At 46.0% G+C, this 19892-nt stretch overlaps 1 protein-coding gene across 2 annotated transcripts in view; it reads left to right on the top strand.

Annotated features, from left to right (window-relative positions):
• LOC135056806 (C-type lectin domain family 2 member D-like) overlaps positions 1–18799 on the top strand; it is a 270630-nt gene extending 251831 nt beyond the window's left edge. For both annotated transcript variants that reach the window (XM_063962409.1, XM_063962410.1), the window contains 2 exons: positions 13053–13162; positions 15935–18799. In XM_063962409.1, coding sequence (XP_063818479.1) covers positions 13053–13162; positions 15935–16100 — 276 coding nt within the window. In that variant the 3' untranslated portion in view covers positions 16101–18799. The remainder of the gene's footprint in view (positions 1–13052; positions 13163–15934) is intronic.
• Positions 18800–19892: the final 1093 nt, after the last annotated feature.

Genomic DNA, 19892 nt, shown 5'->3' on the forward strand with positions numbered 1-19892 from the left:
TACGCGCAGTATTAAAAATACAGCAGCTATAAGGGGAAAAACACTTATATAAGGTTATCCCTGTATATATATAGCGCTCTGGTGTGTGCTGGCAAACTCTCCCTCTGTCTCCCCAAAGGGCTAGTGGGGTCCTGTCCTCTATCAGAGCATTCCCTGTGTGTGTGCTGTGTGTCGGTACGTTTGTGTCGACATGTATGAGGAGAAAAATGATGTGGAGACGGAGCAGATTGCCTGTAATAGTGATGTCACCCCCTAGGGGGTCGACACCTGAGTGGATGAACTGTTGGACAGCCGGCTACTCAGCTTGTGCCTGTCCAGACGTCTCATAGGCCATCAGGGGCTCTAAAGCGCCCGTTACCTCAGATGGCAGATATAGACGCCGACACGGATACTGACTCCAGTGTCGACGGTGAAGAGACAAATGTGACTTCCAGTAGGGCCACACGTTACATGATTGAGGCAATGAAAAATGTTTTACACATTTCTGATAATACGAGTACCACCAAAAAGGGGTATTATGTTCGGTGAGGAAAAACTACCTGTAGTTTTCCTGAATCTGAGAAATTAAATGAGGTGTGTGATGATGCGTGGGTTTCCCCGATAACAACTGATAATTTCTAAAATGTTATTGGCATTATATCCTTTCCCGCCGGAGGTTAGGGTGCGTTGGGAAACACCCCCTAGGGTGGATAAAGCGCTCACACGCTTGTAAGAACAAGGGCTCTACCCTCTCCTGAGATGGCCGCCCTTAAGGATCCTGCTGATAGAAAGCAGGAGGGTATCCTAAAATGTATTTACACACATACTGGTGTTATACTGCGACCAGCAATCGCCTCAGCCTGGATGTGCAGTGCTGGGTTGGCGTGGTCGGATTCCCTGACTGAAAATATTGATACCCTAGATAGGGACAGTATATTATTGCCTATAGAGCATTTAAAAGATGCATTTCTATATATGCGTGATGCACAGCGGAATATTTGCCGACTGGCATCAAGTCTAAGTGCGTTGTCCATTTCTGCCAGTAGAGGGTTATGGACACGACAGTGGTCAGGTGATGCGGATTCCAAACGGCATTTGGAAGTATTGCCTTATTAAGGGGAGGAGTTATTTGGGGTCGGTCTTTCAGACCTGGTGGCCACGGCAACAGCTGGGAAATCCACGTTTGTACCCCAGGTCGCCTCTCAACATAAGAAGACGCCGTATTATCAGGCGCAGTCTTTTCGTGGGCAGGCGGGCAAAAGGTTCCTCATTTCTGCCCCGTGACAGAGGGAGAGGAAAAAGGCTGCAGAAATCAGCCAGTTCCCAGGAACAGAAGCCCTCTCCCGCCTCTGCCAAGCCCTCAGTATGACGCTGGGGCTTCACAAGCAGAATCAGGCACGGTGGGGGCCCGTCTCAATGAATTTCAGCGCGCAGTGGGCTCACTTGCAAGTAGACCCCTGGATCCTTCAGGTGATATCTCAGGGGTAAAAATTGGAATTCGAGACGTCTCCCCCTCGCCGTTTCCTAAAGTCGGCTTTACCGATGTCTCCTTCTGACAGGGAGGCAGTTTTGGAAGCCATTCACAAGCTGTATTCCCAGCAGGTGATAATCAATGTACCCCTCCTGCAACAGGGAACGGGGTATTATTCCACACTGTTGTGGTACCGAAGCCGGACGGCTCGGGGAGACCGATTCTAAATCTAAAATCTTGAACACTTACATACGGAGGTTCAAATTCAAGATTGAGTCACTCAGAGCAGTAATTGCGAACCTGGAAGAAGGAGACTACATGATGTCTCGGGACATCAAGGATGCTTACCTTCATGTCCCAATTTACCCTTCTCACCAAGGGTACCTCAGGTTTATGGTACAGAACTGTCACTATCAGTTTCAGACGCTGCCGTATGGATGGTCCACGGCACCCCGGGTCTTTACCAAGGTAATGGCCGAAATGATGATACTCCTTCGAAGGAAGGGAATTTTAGTTATCCCTTACTTGGACGATTCCCTGATAAGGGTAAGATCCAGGGAACAGTTGGAGGTCGGTGTAGCACTATCTCAGGTAGTGTTGCGGCAGCACGATTGGATTCTCAATATTCCAAAATCGCAGCTGATTCCGACGACTCGTCGTCTGTTCCTAGGGATGATCCTGGACACAGTCCAGAAAAAGGTGTTTCTCCCGGAGGAGAAAGTCAGGGAGTTATCCGAGCTAGTCGGGAACCTCCTATAACCGAGCCAAGTCTCAGTACATCAATGAAAGGGTTCTAGGAAAAATGGTGGCTTCCTACGAAGCAATCCCATTCGGCAGATTCCACGCAAGAACTTTCCAGTGGGACCTGCTGGAAAAATGGTCCGGGTCGCATCTTCAGATGCATCAGCGGATAACCCTGTCACCAAGCACAAGGGTGTCTCTCCTGTGGTGGTTGCAGAGTGCTCATCTTCTAGAGGGCCGCAGATTCGACATTCAGGACTGGGTCCTGGTGACCACGGATGCCAGCCTGCGAGGCTGGGGAGCAGTCACACAGGGAAGGAATTTCCAGAGCTTATGGTCAAGCCTGGAGACATCACTTCACATAAATATCCTGAAGCTAAGGGCCATTTACAATGCTCTAAGCTCAGCAAGACCTCTGCTTCAAGGTCACCCGGAGTTGATCCATTCGGACAACATCACGGCAGTCACCCACGTAAACAGACAGGGTGACACAAGAAGCAGGAGGGCAGTGGCAGAAGCTGCAAGGATTCTTCGCTGGGCGGAAAATCATGTGATAGCACTGTCAGCAAGTGGGGACTTCACCCAGAAGTCTTCCACATGTTTATAAAACTCGACAAGTATTGCGCCGGGTCAAGGGACCCTCCGGCAATAGCTGTAGTCGCTCTGGTAACACAGTGGGTGTACCAGTCAGTGTATGTGTTCCCTCCTCTGCCTCTCATACCCAAGGTACTGAGATTCCTACATTTCCTGCAAACAGGAGTGTCTATGGGCCTGAAATGGGGGTCCATTAAGGTTCAAATTTCGGCCCTGTCAATTTTCTTCCAAAAAGAACTAGCTTCAGTCCCTGAAGTTCAGACGTTTGTGAAAGGGGTACTGTATATACAGCCTCCTTTTGTGCCTCCAGTGGCACCTTGGGATCTAAATGTAGTTTTTGGGTTCCAAAAGTCACATTGGTTTGAACCACTTAAATATGTGGAGTTAAAATATCTCACATGGAAAGTGGTCATGCTGTTGGCCCTGGCCTGGGCCAGGTGCGTGTCAGAATTGGCGGCTTTATCCTGTAAAAGCCCTCATCTGATTTTCCATTCGGACAGGGCGGAATTGAGGACTTGTCCTCAGTTTCTCCCTAAGGTGGTTTCAGCGTTTCACCTGAATCAACCTATTGTGGTGCCTGCGGCTACTAGGGACTTGGAGGACTCCAAGTTGCTAGACGTTGTCAGGGCCCTGGAAATATAGGTTTCCAGGATGGCTGGAGTCAGAAAATCTGACTCGTTGTTAGTTCTGTATGCACCCAACAAGCTGGGTGCTCCTGCTTCTAAGCAGACTATTGCTCGTTGGATTTGTAGTACAATTCAGCTTGCACATTCTGTGGCAGGCCTGCCACAGACAAAATCTGTAAATGCCCACTCCACAAGGAAGGTGGGCTCATCTTGGGCGGCTGCCCGAGGGGTCTCGGCTTTACAACTTTGCCGAGCAGCTACTTGGTCAGGAGCAAATACGTTTGTAAAATTCTACAAATTTGATACCCTGGCTGAGGAGGACCTGGAGTTCTCTCATTTGGTGCTGCAGAGTCATCCGCACTCTCCCGCCCGTTTGGGAGCTTTGGTATAATCCCCATGGTCCTTACGGAGTCCCCAGCATCCACTAGGACGTCAGAGAAAATAAGAATTTACTTACCGATAATTCTATTTCTCGTAGTCCGTAGTGGATGCTGGGCGCCCATCCCAAGTGCGGATTGTCTGCAATACTGGTACATAGTTATTGTTACCAAAAAAATCGGGTTATTGCTGTAGTGAACCATCTTTTCTAGGGGCTCCTCTGTTATCATGCTGTTAACTGGGTTTAGATCACAAGTTATATGGTGTGATTGATGTGGCTGGTATGAGTCTTACCCGGGATTCAAAATCCTTCCTTATTGTGTACGCTCGTCCGGGCACAGTATCCTAACTGAGGCTTGGAGGAGGGTCATAGGGGGAGGAGCCAGTGCACACCAGGTAGTTCTAAAGCTTTACTTTTGTGCCCAGTCTCCTGCGGAGCCGCTATTCCCCATGGTCCTTACGGAGTCCCCAGCATCCACTACGGACTACGAGAAATAGAATTATCGGTAAGTAAATTCTTATTTTTTTTATTTGTAATAAATTTGCAAAAAAAAAAAAAAAATTCACGTCATTATGAGGTATTGTGTGTAGAATTTTGGAGGGAAAAATGTATCCCATTTTGGAATAAGGCTGTAACATAACATAAAATGTGGAAAAAGTGAAGCACTGTGAATACTTTCCAGATGCACTGTAAATGCATGAATGTGGTATAAAGAGGATTTGTGTCTAAATCCTTTTTTTGCAGTGTTCTATAAATGTGTGTGTATATATGTGGGAAGGGGCTTCATAGCATGGGGTTTCTCTTGGATCAATTTTGTAATGCCCCTTCACCATGAGGGTATGCGCCTTATGTCCCTGTTGGAAAAATGGGGTGGGGGCGGGGCACCAATTCTCTTTCTGGCACAGGGCACCAAAAAGTCTAGTTACGACTTCTGGACTGCGTCTTCATATGCAGTCAAAATGTCCCCAGTGTCTTAATTCCATTGGACATTCTGGGCAACCATAGGGTTTACCAGATGTTTGTTGGTGCGACTGATGTTCGCCCAGTGGTGAAACTTTGTATGCAAGTGGCAGATCTGAGACATTGAATGTGGTATCTCCTGTCATATCCTGGCGGTTGCAACATTTGCATATTTTTGACATCCACTGCATATGAGGACACAGCAAAGGCACAATGAGCTTCCACCCCTGAATCAGACCCTCTGACAAGAAAGTCATTAGGTAACAGGTTCAGTAAACAAGAAACTTGCAAGGTAACAGGGTTTTTGCTTAGTTCTTTATAAACAGACTTTGCATCCAGTCACTGCAAGATGAGGCCTTTATATGTTGACATATATAGAAATACAGTCCTGACACAGAAGCATAACACATAGGGGGAAGTCAACTATTATATCGCGTCTGATCTCCTGTCTAAAGTGATGTCGGGTGTAACTGGGAAAAGTTCAGTTGGAGCTCTCAAACGTGTCACTCGGAAGTTTTTTTTAATGGGGCAATCACTTTCAAGGCATGGTTTTGCCTTGTAAGTGATTGCTCCTTTAAAAAACCTCTGAGTTCAGCCGGCATCCCGCACGGCCGCCGAACTCGGGCGGCATTACATCCGGCCCTTGGTGTGTGATTAGCAGTCAGCGGGGGAGATGTACAGTGCAGATATAAGTGTAAAGTACACTATAGCTACAGTATTTGACACTTAAATTAAACATTGACATGTATGGAAGCCCATAGCGTAGAGGAAAACATTGGGGGTGATTCAGACCTGGTCGCACGCAGGCGTTTTTTTGCAGTGCTACGATCAGGTAGTTGCCGCCTACAGGGGGAGGGGGTAATCGCTGTGCAAGGGTACAATCGCTTGTGCAGAGAGCTCCACAAACAAAAGTGTGTGCAGTCTCTGCACAGCTCAGGACTTACTCAGCCGCTGCGATGATCTGGCCCGGAGCCGACGCCAGGAATCCTCCCTCCAAACGGCTGGGCACGCCTGCATTTTTCCGGACACTCCCTAGAAACAGTCAGTTGACACTCACAAACGGCCTCTTCCTGTCAATATTCTTGCGACCGCCCGTGTGATCACTTTCTTCTTTTAACCTGTTGCTGTCCGGCGACCCCCGTAGCCGGGGGCCGCCGCCGCGGGGGGACGCATGCGCAGTTGCGACCTGATTGCAGCGCTGCAAAAAAAGTAGCGTGCGATCAGGTCTGAATGACCCCCACTGTCTCTATGGTATCTGCATACATCTAATGACTTTGTCATTGTTATACAACAGTATAGTGACGGAAATCATTTGGATGTTACTAAAAAATAGAGATGGGCTAACGCAAATCCAGATTTATCTGGATTTTTCTTGTTGACTTTCCAAAACACGTGACATCAGAGTCTATAACCTGCCTTTTTGATATCCTGGTAAATCTGAACTGTGGAGATACCAGGGGGTTTATTTACGAAGGTCCCGATTTTGTCCCGAGTTTTTTTTTTTTTTTTCTAAGTGTCATCTCTGGAATTTAGTAAACACAAATCTTGGCAGTGTTGGGTTTAGTCGCATTGTTTTCCCCGGCTAAGTTCACAAATACGAATGACTAGACCATCGGTCAAACAAGCCTGTTATTTGATACAACTCGGTAATTTACTAAGAATTCGTATTCACACTAACTGCCAATAATAGCCAAACACTGCCGGTAAAGCATAGAATTCGATAAAAAAAGCAATTTTAAAATAGACCTGCGTTTTCCTGGCGTGTTCGCATAGTCATGCATGGATCAGTGAGATCCGTGCATGCTTATCTGTAGAAAGGGGTGTGAAAGTGTTATTAATCAAAGAAAAAAATTGTGTGGGGTCCCCCCTCCTAAGCATAACCAGCCTCGGGCTCTCTGAGCCGGTCCTACTTGTAAAAATACAAAGGCAAAAATGCGTAGGGTCCCCCCATATATATATAACCAGCACCGGGCTCTGCGTCCGCTCCTGGTTCAAAAAATACGGGAGACAAAAGATGTAGGAGTCCCCCATATTTTTTACACCAGCACCGAGCTCCACTAGCCAGAGAGATAATGCCACAGCTGGGGGACACTTTTATATAGGTCCCTGCGGCCGTGGCATTACCCCCCCCCCCCCCCCCAACTAGTCACCCCTGTCCGGGGTTCCCTGGAGGAGTGGGGGACTCCTTAAATCAAGGGGTCGCCCACCCAGGGACCAGGGGTAAAGCCCGAGGCTGTCGCCCCCCCATCCCTGGGCAGTGGATGGGGGGCTGATAGCCTTTGTGGGGAAAAAAAGAATAGAACTACAAGTCCCAGCAAGCCTCCCCTGCAAGCTGGTACTTGGAGAACCACAAGTACCAGCATGTGGGGAATTAACGGGCCCGCAGGTATCTGTAGTTTTTATAACAAAAAAATACCCCCCAAAAAAACACAACACACACCGTGAAAGTAAAGCTTTATTTTACATAAATGCACACTTACACACTCACATACTTACCTATACTCCCACGGAGCCCCTCGGTCCCCTTGTCAAGTAGAATCCACGGGGTACCTGTCAAATAAAAATTATACTTACAACCAATCCTGCGTAGATCTGTCCTCCTTCTTATCCGACGTAATCCACGGACTTGAATAAAATAACAAACCGGAAATCCAATCCCCGAATGCCGGGACCCCCCATGACTGCTGTCACTGAAGGTCCCGCCAGCCAGTCAGGGAGTGCGACGTCATGGCGCTCTCCTGATTGGCTGCGCGCTCCTAGCCTGTCAATCAGGAGGAGCGCACTGGCTAGAATGGGGCTTAGTGCAGCTCCCAATGATGGGAACTTTGCGGTCTGCGGTTTAAGTGGTACCTCTCCCAGCTGCTGTTGTTGCAAGCACCCCTGCCTGGGATCTCACGCTGGTATGCAGAGTCCTGATTTATTCCCCTTAGCACTGGGGTATGATAGTATAGAAATTTGCCGGCCGGCTCAGCAACATCAGGATCGAGCAGATGAATGCTGAAATGCTTTGGTGAAGTGTCTTGTCCTAGGACATACGTGTTTCCCCGCCTCCGGACTGGTGTCAGCGGCTTCCTCAGTGTGAGGACTCTGCATATCAGCGTGGGAGAGGTACCACTTTGGGTGCATTGCATGGTGTAATTGTTTGATATTTTTACTAATCAGCTTCAATGCTATAACGTATGTTTGCATACTAATGAAATACTAACTGCTTCAAAAAGTGCAATAAATAAGGAAAAAGCTGCATATGAAATAAACAAACTGTGCTTATAAATTACTACTGCATAATAATCCAAACAGACCTTTGCAGTTGTCGCTTGCTTCCCTTCTAGCCACCGATCACAGTTTCTTCGCAGTAAACTACTAAATTCTGTGTAAGTAGAATCTCCACTTTTTGACATGGATCGGAACTTAGTGCGGTAGAATTCGGGGGTAACTGCATACCAAGCCAACAACACTCTCCCAATCTCCTGGTAGTCTCTTCCTTGCTCTGGGCTCAGGGCATGGTATGTGTCCTGAGCTCGACCCATCAAACTAGGCACTAAATAATTTGACCACTCCCTCCCAGGTATATCATGTATATTCATCGTGGACTCAAATACCTGAAGGTGCGTGTCAATATCCGTGGCTGATTCCACAAAGTGTGGTACATCGTTGTAGCCCACTCGCAGCATCTGTCTTTCTTCTGACACTGGTGCTGATGCGATTGATGGTACTATGACAGGCCTCCCCCAGAGCCTCACCCAATACTGCTGCCCTCTAATGTGCGGGGGTGGCCATTGCCCTGGTGTCATTACTTGTCCTCCTCTCCAACAGGGTGTTCCAAGTCCCATTGCACCCGTTTTTCGATTAGGGACCTCTTGGTATCCACTGTGTTGATTATAATTTTTCTTGCATGACACAGTTCCTGCAGGACTCCTTTCTTGTTGTGTTTGTAGGATTGTGCTACTCTATTCTGCTGTAATATCTTGCTTCCGTGCTTGTCACCTGAGTGATCCCTCTGCTTGCCACTAAATGTGAAGATACCGGGTTCCAAATCACTCAGCGAGGGTGGTAGATGAAAAACCAACATTGGTTTCTTGAACAGAATGGGTTATAAACAGCTCAGCACACTTCTGTAATCCAATTCCACACGACAATTCCCACCACAAACTCCTGACAGAACATTACTTCTTAGTCAAGAAGCAGAGAATCTCTCCTTCAGCTCTCTGGGCAGCTCTACATATACCCCCAGAAGCTTCATATTTCAAGGGTGTGTTTTTCTTTCTTAGGATATTACAGCATTGGAATACAATGTACATATTCTAATCAAGGTGATTACATCAGTCAGTGAGCCACCCTGTCTGGTCAGCTCACTGTTGGACAATAGGGAGTAAACTAAAAGGGACCTTTGAGTGTCCACTGTGGTGTTAGTAAACAATAGGAAACTCAGTCTAAATGTGCATACTGTGCACATGGAGAGATTTTGACTATGTGAGATTTTGACTGCACAATTTCCCTTGAACTGGCAGTAGGAGATTTTGACTAAAGGTCCATACACACTGAGCGCTTTTCCCCCCTGCCCAGCGATGTCAGTGGAGGTGAGCGGCTTTCCATAGCAGGACGCTATGGAAAGCCGCTCACCCCACCGTTCATCTACTGGTAATACCAGTAGATGAACGGCGGCCGCCAGCGATGAAGCGGGAGCACGCATCAGCGCTCATCGCTTGAGCTAAAAGCAGCTAAACACACCAAAAGTGAGCTGCTCTCAGCTCAAAATCCTCCAGTGTGTATGGGACTTTAGTGTGCAAGAGATTTTGGCTATCTCATTTAAATAGGGGGATGCTTTTACAGAGTGGGGGAGTGACATATATACGTTAGTATTTTTATTTTTTTAATTACAGGTACACCAGTGGATTGAGAGCCAAGTTGTCCATTATTCTGCAATTGATGCCACAATTTCTTAGTATGTTATATTTTTCTAACTGTTACACATACTAACAAACATCAGTCTCTCATTCCCAGTTTTCACCTCTTTAATCATAACCGTAGTTTGTGCTGAATCCTGTCTGTTATAATAGAAAATAAAGGAATAGACAAATTATAGCAGGAACTTTTCGGGATAGTTCTACAAGTGTCAGCTGTCACATATCCATACCAACCAACTTTTGCTGCCATCAACTCAGGACAGACGTCTAAAAAGGGGGTGTGGCATCAGTCGGGATAGGAATGGCCTCAGACGAGATGGGTTGTGGTATGACCCTGTTTCATCATTTTGGGCGTGCACCTAGCGATCAGTTCCCGAACAGCTGGGCAGCCCCCTGGCTCACCTTCCTGCACTGGTTAGATGTAGCAGACACCTCCTCAGTACCTGCTCCCTCATCCACCATCGCTAGTGGTATGGACCGGGGTCCCTGCATCTCTCTTCTCCAATGCTACTGCTGCCACTTGCACCATGCTGAGAATGTCACTACACATGTGCGCCCAGTGGTCTGCAGTCCCCAAGGACACACTCAGCTGCATCTCACTGCTACAACCATTAACAACCCACCCTCGGACCTGACACTATACATGTGTGCCCGGCGTAGCAGGGACACACAGCGGCATCTCCCCCCAATCCCCACCTCCCAGAGCAGAAGCTAGGCAGAGGAGAACTGCGGGAATTGGGCAGGCACCCGAAGTGTTCATACTCATGTTTTTAGTAGTGTCTGGAGCTCCTGAATGCTGCTGGCTCTTCCCTCTTCAGCCTCCGCGCACCAAGCTTTACAAAATGGGTGGCGGGGAGTGGCTATAATTAATCAGATCGCTGTCGCTGGGAAAAATCGCTGTGGACAAAAAATATGAGCGACTTAGTAAAAATGTACTTGCCTGCACAGTCTATTTTTCCCAGCGATAGCGACCTGGCGGGGACGCGCATCTCTATCACTGGCTGTGTACACATGGAGAGATATGCACTAACTTTCTGAGCGATTTTGACTATATAGTCAACATCGCTGAGCCATATCACTCCGTGTGTATGGACCTTAACATGAATACATTATCCAAAGGGTAACAGATAACATAACGCAAATGCATATATTAACATTATTAAGGTTGATTTAAGCACAATTTGGGGGTGATGAGGGACACGCTATGGGGATAAAAAAAAAGTTTAAAAAAGTACACATTTGACATGGGAAATGAGGCATAGCTATATTAATTGTCACAGACCTCTCATTTCCTCACACGAACCCGCACATTTCTACAAAAAAAAATATTTTTTGTGGTGTAGCTTTATTTTACATATCGCCAGTATTACCTGCTGGTAGGTGTACTGGGCAGTGGCTGCTTCTGTGGCAGTCTATCTGCGAGGTCTCGCGCATGCACATTGGAACTGACCAGGAGGCAAAATGCAGCATAGAGCTGATGCACTATGGTGATTGCTGGAAGAGGATGTTTTCTATCCCTCACATTGGTGACCAAGATGTTAATATAGTACATCTCCTCATTTGTGCTATGCGATTCGCCTTAATAAGAGGCGAAGCAGGAAGAGCTATAGCTGAACGAATAGTGCCACTGTAGTACAACTGCACCAGTGTATTTACATTCTTACCCAAATAATTTGCTCCTCAGTGTCAATCTCTTCCTTCAAATGCAAGCACAGCAATGAAGATGGATGTAAATCCTGATCTCTGAACCTTTGTTCCTATTCTCTCAGCTCTTATTCCCACCCGCAGTGGCTTTGCAGAAAGTCTGTCACTCTGTAAAGGTTTTCTGCAGACTAGACTGACTGCACTCAGCCCTTATATCTCCACCTCTCAAGATGGCTGCTACAGCGGTTCTTCTCACACTTTCCTCAGACCAATTGCCTCTCGTGTCTATATTGGCGCTATCTGAAACATAGCACGCTGATATGCAGGGCAATATATGAATAGTCAGTGGTACTGACCATTCCGAAACCTGTAGCTGTTGATTTCCATAGATGCAGGTGTCGTTGCCCTATCTCCACAGCAGGGACAGCGCTGTCATGGCTGCCGGCTCTGTGCTGCACAGAAGATCTCACGCATGCCCAGAGGAGCCAGTGGGGGAAGAGACACATCGCATCAGCACTAGGCTGATGTGCTGTGGGGGTCATTTCGAGTTGATCACTCGCTACAGATTTTCGCAGCGCAGCGATCAGGGCAGAACGGGACAAATCTGCGTATGCACCGCAATGCGCACGCTCTGTGTACGGGTACAAAGAGTAGTGTGGTTTTGCACAGGTTCTAGCAACGATTGCATTCGCCCAGCCGAACGCAAGGAGATTGAGAGGAAGTGGGAGTTTATGGGTGTCAACTGACCGTTTTATGGGAGTGTTTGGAAAAACGCAGGCGTGTCCAGGTGTTTGCAGGGCGGGTATCTGACATCACTTCCGGGACCTTCATCGCAGCAATCATCGCACAGAATAAGTAACTACAGGGCTGGTCTTGTTCTGCACAAAATGTGTTTGTAATCGCTCGGCTGCACAGGCGTTTGCACACTTGCAAAGCGAAAATACACTCCCCCGTGGGCGGCGACTATGCGTTTGCACGGCTGCTAAAAGTAGCTAGCGAGCGATCCACTCGGAATGAGAGCCATATAGAATGCAGTTGCAGTAGTAATCCTACTACTACCTACATTCAGCCAACCAACCAACCAGATGCAGCTACCATTTTTCATAATTATGAGTTCATAACCTGTACCAGGGGTCTAGATCCCACAAGTGATCTGCCTCTAAACAGCAGCATATGACCACACCTTTACTGTTCTTGGGGGGTAATTCAGATCTGACCGCAGCAGCAAATTTGTTAGCAGTTGGGCAAAACCATGTGCACTGCAAGTGTGGCAGATGTAACATGTGCAGAGAGAGAGATTTGGGTGGGTTATATTGTTTCTGTGCAGGGTAAATACTGGCTGATTTATTTTTACACTGCAATTTAGATTTCAGATTGAACACACCCCACCCAAATCTAACTCTCTCTGCACATGTTACATCTACCCCACCTGCAATGCACATGGTTTCGGCCAACTGCTAACAAATTTGCTGCTGCGATCAGATCTGAATTAGGCCCTTAGTGTCACATTCAGAGATGGACTCAGTAGCACAGTCACTGCGTCTCTGTGTTTGGTTTAAACAAGACACGATTTGGGACTTTGTAATCCATAACACACTGGATGTGCAAATCTCCCCTGTTTAACGGGAAATGAGGCTGTGTGTGTTCAGTTGCAAGCTTGCATTGCTTAAGTTGCTGTCTGATATAATACTACATGTTATAAGTGTGCACACAACTGGTATTTACACAAATGAAATGCATTTTCTTCCTGGCAGAAATTCCTGAACAGACATAAATGCCTCGACCATCACTGGATTGGACTATATTGGAATAATACGAATACTGGCTGGACATGGACTAATGGAACATTGTACACTCAGCAGTTGTGAGTTTTCTCTGATTTCAATCTGTAAAATTGGTATTGATTTATGTCCATAGCAATGTAGAGTCAATAACAATGTTAGTGGTTGTACTGTTCTGTCACACTTGCCCACTCTCCCGAAATTTCCAGGAGACGCCTCAGTTTTGCAGAGCGTTTCCCAGCCCCCAAGTAAATGGACAAGTCTTACTCAACCCGGCACTCTCCGTGTAAAGTGGATAGGACAAGTTGCCGGATGACACAATTCTAAGTGAATCTGGTCATTGCAGCCCTGCTGCTGTGACGGGTAGCCTGTTTTTAGGTCGACACATGAATAGGTCGACAGGTATGGACTGTCGCCATGGTCATTATGTCGACATTACCAAGGTCGACACACAAAAGCTCGACACAGTTTTTTAAGGGGTTTTGAGGACCTTTTCATACCTCCTCTATCCAAGTGGGCATAAAGTTGGTTATAAACCCTGTGGCGAGTGTAGCGAGCCACCATGCCCTGCGAGGGGACGCGTTTCAACTGTCGGTGGTCCCAGGTGGCAATTGGGTCCAAAATCCCCTAAAAAAAATGTGTTGACCTTTTGAGTGTCAATCTTAGCCAAGTCGACCTTTCCATACCTGTCGACCTTTTTCATGTGTCGACCTTCAGTCAGTGTCAACCTAGTCACTGTTGACCTTTAGTGGTCGGCCTAGTGACTGTCGACCTAGACAGGGTCGATGCAATGAACCACATCCTCTATGACGGTTAGACTAAATTTTTGTCATACCATTGAGGGTTATGGACCTGTGATGATGTAATTTGCTACTACCCCAACCCTTCCACCTGGACCTCCCTCTCCCAGACACTGACTTGCCAATATTAGCAAGAATTCGTTATATGGGTATAAGGAGTAGAAACTGTTGTAGTATAAGGGCAGAATGTACTAATTCTAGAAAGTGGTCAAAACTCCAAAACTGCCATTTTCAGATATTTGACCATATTTCTCAAAGCTTTGGAAAGTGTAACTTTGTGGACCTTGTACCTGTTAGGCAATGTCAACTATAGATGGTGTTGCCTAATAGACGCCTATGGGCTAATTTTTGCATAATTCCCCAAAAGGGATCCAATAGAATCCCTCTGTGTCCCAGGTGGCTCCGAATCTGCCACGCATGCACAGAAGGGCTCACGATCATAAACCTCAAAGTCATATTATCACAAAGAGCAGCTCTTTTCGGAAGAGCTGTCCTTTCCAATTTTAATCTCATTCATACATCCATATGGCACCACTATGCATGCTATCAGTGGTGGAATGTATCGCACACAAAATGTGATGCATGATACATCCCACCCTAAAATAGAAACTGCTCTTAATAGTGGACATTGGACTCTGTCAGTGCATGCTGTCATATTATGGTTACTGGGAAAACGTTATCTTATATTCAGTATAATTGCTAAATATTAATATTTCTTCAGTCCTAGTTAATACAGCGCAAAATGTGGAATAATAGTAATTTTAGTTTTATAGCACTCTTTCTCCCAATAGGACTCAAGGTGCTTAACATATAGAATAAACATAATACAGCACAGAAAAGCCCTTCATAAACTATAGAGATCCTAAAGAGACTTTAGTGAAACGCGTGAGTAAGCAGGAAAGTCTTTAGTCTGTTTTTGAAGGATTCTATAGTTGGGGCCTCTCGAGCTGCACGGGGCAGTGAGTTCCATAGAGCAGGAGCCACATGGCTAAAAGCTCGACCACCCCCTGCCTAGATGAATTCTGGTAGATTCTAGGTACTGCTGATAGTCCTTCATCTGCAGAGCGCAGTAAGCGAGCGGGGCAGTATGGGATCAGAAGCTGCTTCTCATTTAGGACTTTGAAAGTCAGTAAACCAATCTTGAAATAGATTTGCCATCTTACAGGCAGCCAGTGGAGGGAGTAGAGGATGGGTGTAATGTGGCTGTAACGGGGCTGGTTGGTTAACAGCCTGGCAGCTGCATTTTGTACCATCTGAAAGCGGTATAACTAATTTATTCTGGGAAGACTCAGGTAGAGGGCATTGCAGTAGTCTAGGCGTGATGATACAAATGCATGTATGAGTTTTGGCAGATCTCCAGAGGGATTTAAACACTTGCCTGGCATGGTGGCATTAGATGCGACCATACCAGCAAGTGCTTTGTCTCACCTAGTCGCACAGGATGCGATTAGTCAGATAAAAAGTGTTGGCAGCTGCAGGGAAGAGAAACTTCCCTCTGCTGCTGCTCTCAGAGGGACATTCTGCCTCCCTGCACCCTCCCCTCAGTGTTGCCGTGCTGCTGATTGGTCAGCACGGCATGACCCCCCCCCCCCCCCGCCCACCCAGTCGCTGGGGAAGTGTAAGCCAAGCCTCCACCCCTGTGTACCTGGCAGCTTTCTGGGATGTTTGGAAAATATATATTTTTTTTCTTTAACTTTTTCCCAAATCATTTTGGGTAGGGTAAAATTTATGTTCTTCACCTAGTTCACATATATATAAAAAAAAAAAAAAAAAAAAAAAAAATTCTGAGCAGTTTTTTGGGGGAAAAATTGTCAGTTAAGTGCTTGCTTCTGGCTATGTTCCTCAGATGAAAGAATGAGGATTTGTATAGCAGTTTGCAATCTCGCAGTCCAGAGTCTGTCTCAGTAATATCAATTCTTGCAATTTTATCAATTGATATCATTATTGGGATGCTACGATTGCTAATCTGCATTATAGAAATGTCCGGCCTGAGCAAGACGGTAGCCGACAGATACATGATCTCACAGCACAATATTGGCTTTTGTTTTCCTACAGATTTGCAATCAAGAACGTGTCAGGAAATTCAGATCAATCCGAATATGCTTTCCTGGATGATGAGGGTGTTGCAAGTGAGGATGGAAACCATGAGAAAAAATTGATCTGTACAAAAGTATCTGACTTATGGAGAGATGAGGAAGCATTGCTCATGTTCTCCACTTGACTCAACATTCAATGAGCTTCATGAGAGAACCTCTCTCCCCTTGTGAAGAAACGAGTTGCTACAAATCTGTCCTAAGTAATCCTGTGTCACCTTGAGGCATGTATAACGTGCAGATGTATACGCTACGATACAATACGGTCCATGCCATACAATTTTCAGCTTACCTGCTAGGTTGCCATTACTCTGTGAATTAATATTACAGTACTGTATACAGGGCTGCCATCAGAAATTGTGGGGCATGAGACTGACAAAATAGGCACGGTCCCTTTGGGGGTGGAGCTGTGAATAATGTGGGTGAAGCTACAGTGTGGGTGGGGCATGAATTGGTGCTTAAACCAGTTTTCTCATATGTCCTAGAGGATGCGGGGGTCCACTTCAGTACCATGGGGTATAGACTGTTCCGCAGGAGCCACGGGCACTTTAAGACTTTTCAAGGGTGTGAACTGGCTTCTCCCTCTATGCTCCTCCTCCAGACCTCAGTTTTAGAAATGTGCCCAGGCAGACTGGATGCACTCTGAGGAGCTCTACTGAGTTTCTCTGAAAAGACTTATGTTAGGTTTTTTATTTTCAGGGAGAACTGCTGGCAACAGTTTTCCTGCTTCGTGGGACTGAGGGGGCAGAAGTAGGAACCAACTTCCTAAAGAGTTTCATGGCTCTGCTTCTGGCTGAAAGGACATCATTAGCTCCTGAAGGGAACTGAACGCTAGCCGTGCCTAGATGCTCACTCCCACAGCACGCCGTCACCCCCCCTCACAGAGCCAGAAGTCAGAAGACAGGTGAGTGTATGAAGACAGATCTTCAATCAAGAAAGTGACGGCTAAAGGTACTGCGCAGCTGGTGGGAGCGCAGCGCGCCATGTTGCCCACACATACACAGGCACTATGGAAACTGGCATAAATAAGGGGCATAAGTTGCTGAGGCACAGTCCTACCCCCGCCAGTATAAAAAATTACCCCATAAAAGCTGAGGAGAAACACACCATTAAAGAGTGGAGCTTCCTCCCCAGTCAGCCAGCACACTGCTGAGCGCCATTTCTCTCTCTCCTCAGGCTGCAGAGACAACGCTGGTCCTCCTCCACTACTGAACAAGTATCAGGGTGCAAAACAGGGGGGGCCCACAGTGAATTTGGTGCTATATAATTGTGTGATTAGTATTATAAAAGCGCTGCATGTCAGTGGGCATTTTGTGTTCACAGACATTGTGTTACTGGCGCTGGGAAGTCCCGGAGTGTCTGTGGTGTGGTTGTGCATGTGTGTGACATGTCTGTGGCAGGGAATTCTCCTCTGTGGGAGACATGTTAGAGACACAGAGGTGTAAAATGACACCAAGAGCCTGACTGGGTGAAAGGTTACATGATAGTGTGAATCATATCAGTAAGAGGTTGGACTGAATCTCGTACAGAAAACTGAATATAATCTGTTGAAGATGTGATTTTTAATAGTTCTGCCTTTCATCCACAGGGACCCCTCTGGGTCACATACAAACAAGTAGTACAAACTGATACAGACACGGACTCTGATTCCTGTGTCAACACTAGTGATTCCAGGGGAATAGGTCCTAAGTTAGCAAAAAGCATTCAAAACATGTTTTAGCTATAAAGGAGGTGTTAGAAGTTACGAAGCCCCTTCTTTTACCACAAGGAGAGGGTTTACTTTAGTAAAGAAGTAATGTCATTTTCCCTCCACCTCAGGAGTTGAACAGTCTCTTGGAGGGAGTCTGATTTAACCTGAAAAGAAAGTTCAGATTCCCAAAAGGAATTCAGGCAGCTTACCTTTTTCCAAAAGGTGGGAGTCACCCCGCATTTTAGACAGGGCCCTGTCATAAAAGAGAAAAGGTGTTTCTCCCTGCGGCTGGAATGGCTTCACTTAAGGAGCCGACAGACCGCAAGTGAGTGAGGTGATCTATTGATGTGGCCAGTGGGACACTACTCAGGCCTACCATTGTCTGTGAGTGGGTGAGCAGTGCTATTGAAAAGTGGTCAGAAAACTTGTCATTAGACATTGACACAATAGATATACGTACGTACTAGAAACCATGAAATATATTGGTTTCTTGGGATCATAAACCGCTACCATGGCAGTATCAGCTCGGAGGGCATTGTTTATTCGCCAATGTAATGCTGATGCAGATTACAAAAGAAATATGAAGGCTCTCCCGTATAAAGGTGAGGCCTTATTTGGTGATGGGCTGGATGCGTTAGTCTCGGCGGCTACCGCAGGTAAGTCGACATTCTTGCCTTATGCTCCTACATCGGCGAAAAAGACACATCACTCTCACATACAGTCCTTTCGGTCCAAGAAATACAAAAAAGCCAAAGGTTCCCCCTTTTTTGCAGGTAGGGGAAGGGGAAAAGGAAAGAAATCTGCAGCGTCTCTGAAGGGTTAAATCTCCTCTGTCATTGTGCATTGTGTAAATATTGTTTCTTTTTCTTTTGCCTTGGATTTAGCTTGCATTGCATAAAATGAATATAGCTCCACCCATAGTTTGTTGGGAACTGTGTGAAATCACCACCCCTAGATGAAGTACTAGGCTGTATCCTACATCCCCCCATGTAGCCTGTTTTATCCCTCCTATGCAGTAAAGTTAAACCAATAAAGTATTTACTTTTGCCTACCCCTCCCTGGACATTCCAATCCCTCCCTAGACAATGATGCCTTATATACCATTGTTATGAACAATAAACGCAGAGTGATTCTTAATTACATGGTGTCGTGTATAATCTGTAATTTTAAGGATTGCTCTCACTGACGTCAGTGGCCATCAAATCGAGGGGTACAAGAAGAGGCTGATATCCTTTCAAGTGGGGGCTCAGTCCTGGATTCAGTTGATCGCCCCCGAATCGGTAAGATAGAGAATTCATTGTCTGTCTTTTCCGTAAGGGATTGCGTTCAAACACTGAATTTGAACTCGCTCCGTGTTCCGGGAACACGTGACAAGGTAATATTTAAGTCCGGGACTTAATATTACGAAGTTTTATGTAAAAACATAAAACAGGTATCAGGGATACCATATAATCTTTAATGTCTGGGACTTAAAGATACGTCTGAGAAAAGCGCAATTCTCCAAAGACGTTAGTATCTGGGATACTTAAAAAATAGACCTGGGGTCTATACGTAACGTAGAAAATACCCCGATTTGATCGCCTATATTCTTGTATGTTTGTAGTGTGATAAGTTCTTATGTTTGGTCCAGACGGCTGGTAAGTTTTCGTCTGCCAGATATCTTTACTCAAAACACTTTTCTTGCTTCCTGTTTAAAACGCTGTATTTTTTCTGACATCTTGTACGAAGGTAAGCGTACCCGTCAAAAGATTTCATGTTCTCATTATACAGATAATATTGTGATATTGTCAATGACTAATTAACTGGTGTTAACTAATGCATGCATAGAAAGTTTTTGTAAATTGCATAGAAAGTCTTTTTGTTGTGAAGTTGTATAGAAGGTTTTTTTTTAAACTGCATTTTTGTTGTGATATTGCATAGACAGTTGTTATAAGTTGTTGTAGAAATTGCGTAGAAAGCTGGTGTAGATTGTATTCTTTACTATGGGAGGGGGTCAGAGTAAGACAGTCATTTACCCCCCACCTTTACCAGGAGAAACATGTAAGGAATATGTTGCCCGTAACTCCACCACAGATTATTATTTAGTTAACCCTTGGGTAGATAACTTAGCGGGGTGGACAGAGAAAGTTGGCAGCCCCAGTCCATTCCCCCGTGACGGTATTAATTATCCCTTTTATATGGACATGGTCAAAGGTCTTTGTCTGGAAGACAAGGAAGCCTGGCCATGGTA

The sequence above is a fragment of the Pseudophryne corroboree genome, chromosome 3 (assembly GCF_028390025.1).
Source record: "Pseudophryne corroboree isolate aPseCor3 chromosome 3, aPseCor3.hap2, whole genome shotgun sequence".
In the NCBI taxonomy this organism is placed as follows: Eukaryota; Metazoa; Chordata; class Amphibia; order Anura; family Myobatrachidae; genus Pseudophryne; species Pseudophryne corroboree.